Below are 5,304 nucleotides of genomic sequence, written 5' to 3' on the forward strand. Positions count from 1 at the left end.
CATAACTCCTTCTAGAAAAATTATATTAGTAATCCGTGAACTACTCTAGAAAATAGAAATCCGTAGCTTTCCGAGAATGTAAGGCTCATTCCTAATTCATTCTGACCTATTCGCAACTTGCTTCCAAAGTCAGCTGATCTGCACAGATAGTTTTGACAAATTTGTTACTTAAAATCCCACTTGTTCTATTTTTCTTTTCTTTGCTTGAGTAATCCCACAAAACACAAAAGAAAAGTAAAATATAAGGAACTAACTAAGAAAAGACAAGTGAATTTGATGTAAAAAATATATGAATATGAGCTTATCAAATACCCCCACACTTAGCTTTTGCTAGTCCTCGAGCAAAACAAAGAAAACATGAAAAAGTAGCAACATGAAAAACAATAGCTTCCCCCTATGTGACCCTCATAGGATTTCATTCATGAAAACAAATCATCAAGAACCTTAGCTAGCATCAAACAAGCTAATCCAAGCTCATCTTCCTTATTCAAATGTTAGCAGTAACCTTTTAATCATCCCTGAAGTGTAGTGTGTGTAATAGCCATGCTAATGCAATTTCAAGTTTTTTTTTTAAAACACCACATGCAAACTAGTGACCTTCTCACGGGACATACACTCAATCACACATATCTTTAGTTTAACGTGTTTCGCTCAAAGAATCAAATGTGAAAGATCTACCATAAGCTTGCATAAAGATCTCATCTCGACAATCATAATTGAAAAACTTAATCAAGAGGACTTTTATTGGTTGTAATGAGGCTTAGGGAGAAGGTTATAGAAATGAAAGGATAGGTAAACACAAGTTCCAAGCTACATTGCAAGCAATTCCCTTGTTGTGATTTATAAGAGCTCAAGCTCTCCAACCACTCTGCTAATACCTCCAACCACACCTCTAAACTGAAACTTAAAAATTTGCTTTATATACAATTTTTCTTTTTCTTCTTCTTACTTCACAAACATTTCTCATAAGGCAATCTCACAATGCTCACTAGCTAGCTTGGAAAGGGTAAGAAAAAATGTTTAAGGTATAATAAGTGTAGACATATCTCGTGATTAGAAATAAAAGGCTCAACATATAAGGCTCAAACTGGCAATCTAATGATATCATTTTTCTTTTGGAAACATGCTTATTTGGGCCATGGTGGTAAACCTAATGCCTCTATCCTTTTCAAGTTCATGCAATCAATGACAAACATTTCGAAAGATCGTCACACAAGTTCTAGAGATGTAAGTCACATAAGTTCATCACGCATGAAAAAATATGAGTGTATGAAAAATGCAGAAATTTTCAATAGGCTTAAAAACTCACATAGGTTGTATATGGTCACTATGTTCACATATGAAGCTTTAAGTCATGCTTTAGTCTCACATCAACAAGGCTATGTGCATTTGGTTTTTCAAAGATGATTAAACATGTACAAAACTAACACAGAAACAAATCAAACCAGTTTTTAGTTGAAGGTACGAAAATTTTCAATTTGATCATTTTTTCAATCCTTACCCACAAACCTAAACTGGACATTGTCCCCAATGTCAGAAAGCATAATAATGCATAAAATAAAAATAAAATAAAATAGTAAGAAACAAAATAAAGCATTTGGACTGAAAACTTCCCCAATTTGCAGTAAAATCAAGCGATGACCCCCAAACTTCAACTCTGCAATCAACTCCAAGGGTGGACATAACCAAATATTCCCAAAAAGAAAAGAAATAATTTAGTTTAGCATGCAAGAAAATTCAGAAAAAAGCAAACGAAAAATTGAAAATGACAGAAAAAAGACAATGAATAGAAATATTGGGTTGCCTCCCAATAAACGCTTGCTCATTTACATCTGCAACCAGAGGGTACCAAGAGTAATCATTCAAGGGGAGATGGTTCTTGGTGGGGTACAACCTCCACATCATGCTCCGCAAAAGACTCGTAATATGGCTTGAGTCTATGCTCATTCACTTTGAACACGTTTCCGGTCTTTACACTTTGGATTTCTACTGCACCATGAGGAAAAATATTAGTTATAACAAATAGACCAATCCATCGCGAACGAAGCTTACCTGGAAATAAGCAAAGGCAAGAATTAAATAGAAGAACTTTTTGTCCAATGACAAAGCTCTTCCTTGATATCATCTTGTCATGAAATGCATTGGATTTCTCCTTGTATATTCGACTAGACTCGTATGCATCATTCCGGATTTCATCCAACTCATTCAATTGAAGCTTCCTATGCTGTCCGGCAACACTCATGTCCATGTTGTAGGCTTTGATCACCTAATAAGCTTTGTGTTCTAACTCTACTGGAAGATGGCATGGTTTCCCATAAGCTAACTGAAATGGGGACATTCCAATAGGAGTCTTATAAGCAATCCTATAAGCCCATGCATCGTTTAAGCGCTTGCTCCAATCCTTCCTACTAGGACTCACAATTTTCTCCAAAATTTGCTTCACCTCACGGTTTGATACTTTTGCTTGGCCACTAGTTTGTGGATGATAAGGTGTAGACACCTTATTTGTGACATTGTACTTCCTAAGCAACACTTCAAATGTTCTATTGCAAAAGTGACTCCCTCCATCACTTATGATTGCTCTAGGTGCTCCAAATCTTACAAAGATGTTAGTCTTAATCAAATTTGAAACAACTTTTGAATCATTAGTTCTGGTAGCTTTTGATTCCACCCATTAAGAAACATAATCCACAGCCAACAAAATGTAAAGAAAACCATTAGAAGATGGAAAAGTTCCCATGAAATCAATGCCCCACACATTAAAGATCTCAACTATCAAAATAGGGGTTGGTGGCATTTGATTTCTTGGGCCCAAGTTACCTGTTCGTTGACAACGATCACACGTTGCATAAAACTCATACGCATCCTTAAACAAACTGGGCCAATAAAAATCACTCTCTAACACCTTAAGAGTTGTCATCTTTGCTCCAAAATGGCCGCCACGTGCATAAGAATGACAAAAAAGTTGGATTAGATTTAAACTCAAATTCGGGGACACACCTTCTAATCAATTGATCAGGGTAATATTTCCACAAATAAGGTCATCCCACTCATAGTATTTGGTGATTTTGACAAGCTTATCTTTCTGAGCACGTGTAAAATCATCCGGAATCTTTTTGGTGACCTTGTAATTGAAAATATATGCATACCAAGGGTCAGTGGCCTTTAATGAAAACAATTGCTCATCTAAAAAACTCTCACGTAAAGGGATGAGATCTTCCTCTATGTTTGAATGCACAAGTCTGCTAAGATGATCTGCTACAACATTCTCACTCCCTTTCTTATCCTTGATCTCCAAGTCAAACTCTTGAAGCAGAAGTATCCATCGAATGAGTCTCGGTTTTGCATCATTTTTTGTGAGTAGATATTTCAAAGTTGCATGGTCAAAAAACACAATAACTTTAGTTTGAATCAGATAAGATCTAAATTTTTCTAAAGCAAATACAACAGCTAAAAGCTCTTTCTCTGTTGTTGAATAATTCAACTGTGCATTATTGAGTGTTCGAGATGCATAATAGATGACATGTGGCACTTTGTTGACACGCTACCCTAGAACTGTATTGATGGTATAGTCTGAAGTATCGCACATCAACTCAAAAGGTAAACTCCAATCTGGTGGTATGACCACAATAGCTGTTGATAACAACTTCTTAAGCTTGTTGAATGCTACCACACACTCTTCATTCATATCAAATGTTGCATCCTTTTGAAGCAAACGGCACAAGGGTCTAGAAATCATTGAGAAGTCCTTTATAAACCTATGGTAGAAACCTACATGTCTAAGAAAATAACGAACCTCCCCGACAGTAGTAGGGAGAGGTAAAGAACTAACAAGTTCTACTTTAGATTTATCAACTTCAATTCCATTTTCAGATATAATATGCCCTAGAACTAATCCATGTGAAACCATGAAATGACATTTTTCCCAATTTAAGACCAAATTAGTTTCTTGGCAACATTTTAAAACTAGAGACAGATTATGTAGACATGTATCAAAAGAATCACCATAAACTGAAAAATCATCCATGAACACTTCAATTATTTTCTCAATCATATCAGAAAAGATACTTACCATACACCTTTGAAATGTGGTGGGGCGTTGCAAAGTCCAAACGGCATCCTTCGATATGCAAATGTGCCAAAATGGACATGTGAAAGTCATCTTTTCTTGATCTTCTGGAGCAACTGCAATCTGATTATATCTCGAATAACCATCAAGAAAGCAATAATGAGAATGACCAGCTAACCTTTCTAACATTTGATCAATGAATGGAACTGGAAAGTAATCCTTACGTGTAGTGCTATTTATCTTTTGATAATTTGTACAGACTCTCCAACTATTTTGTACACGTGTAGGTACTAGCTCATTAGTTTCATTCTTAACAACTGTGACTCTGGATCGCTTCAGAACTACTTGAATAGGGCTCACCCACTTGCTATCTGAGATAGGATATATAAAGCCAACATCAAGAAGTTTGATAACCACTTTCTTGATGACCTCCATCATGAGTGGGTTCAAACGGAGTTGAGCTTCCCTTATTGGTTTTGCACCTTCCTCTAACAGAATCCTATGCATACATGTAGCTGGATTTATACCTTTGATAACGGCAATATTCCAAGCTATGGTAGTTTTGTGATCCTTCAGTACCCGGATCAGTTTCTCCCCCTCTTCTGTTGCGAATTGTGATGATATGATGACCGGTAATGTTTCATCCTCTCCCAAAAATGCATACTTCAAATGTTCAGGAATCGGTTTAAGCTCTAATTTGGGTGCCTGAATCATAGAAGGAAGAGTTTTTTCGTTAGAAGTAGGAAGAGAAATAAAATAGGAAGAAGAATTACCACGAATTGGTGAAAGAGACTCAAGAGCTACCACTGTTTGGATTAATTCTTCTTCAATGTGCTCGGAATAATTAAGCTTTCCATGTGTAATGTTATGCACTAATGCATTCTCCAAATTATCTTGTCCCATACCTTCATTAAAACAATCCTGCACAAAATAGTCAAACACATTAATCGAAAAACAAGATTCAAAATCACTAGGGTACCTCATAGCATTGAAGATTCTGAACTTGACACTTTCTCCATCAATTTCCACGGTTAAGGTATCATCGTAGACATCAATCTTCGTACGCGTTGTTCTAAGGAATGGTCTTCCCAATACAAAAGGAAGTGCAGTAGGCATAGGTCATGTTCCATCTCAAGAACAAAAAAGTCAGTGGGAAAAATGAGCTCATTCACTTGCACAAGTACATCCTCCAATGGGCCTTTGGGATATCTATTTGAACGATCTGCCAACTGGAT

At 36.3% G+C, this 5,304-nt stretch overlaps 1 protein-coding gene across 1 annotated transcript; it reads right to left on the bottom strand.

Moving 5' to 3' along the window:
- Positions 1–1,858: 1,858 nt before the first annotated feature.
- On the bottom strand, positions 1,859–2,248 carry LOC137717044 (uncharacterized). The gene is made up of 2 exons (XM_068456361.1): positions 2,053–2,248; positions 1,859–1,989 (listed from the first exon to the last, which is right to left on the bottom strand). Exons 1-2 carry the CDS (start codon positions 2,246–2,248, stop codon positions 1,859–1,861), a joined length of 327 nt encoding a protein of 108 aa, XP_068312462.1.
- Between the last annotated feature and the right edge of the window lie 3,056 nt (positions 2,249–5,304).

The sequence above is a fragment of the Pyrus communis genome, chromosome 15, assembly GCF_963583255.1.
Source record: "Pyrus communis chromosome 15, drPyrComm1.1, whole genome shotgun sequence".
Classification (NCBI taxonomy): domain Eukaryota; kingdom Viridiplantae; phylum Streptophyta; class Magnoliopsida; order Rosales; family Rosaceae; genus Pyrus; species Pyrus communis.

Excerpts from the sequence above, each read along its gene's own strand:
- LOC137717044 (XM_068456361.1), bottom strand. The coding sequence starts at position 2,248 with ATGGACATGAGTGTTGCCGGACAGCATAGGAAGCTTCAATTGAATGAG. Across the intron at positions 1,990-2,052 it reads TTGCCTTTGCTTATTTCCAG|TAGAAATCCAAAGTGTAAAG; the intron begins GTAAGCTTCGTT and ends CTCATGGTGCAG.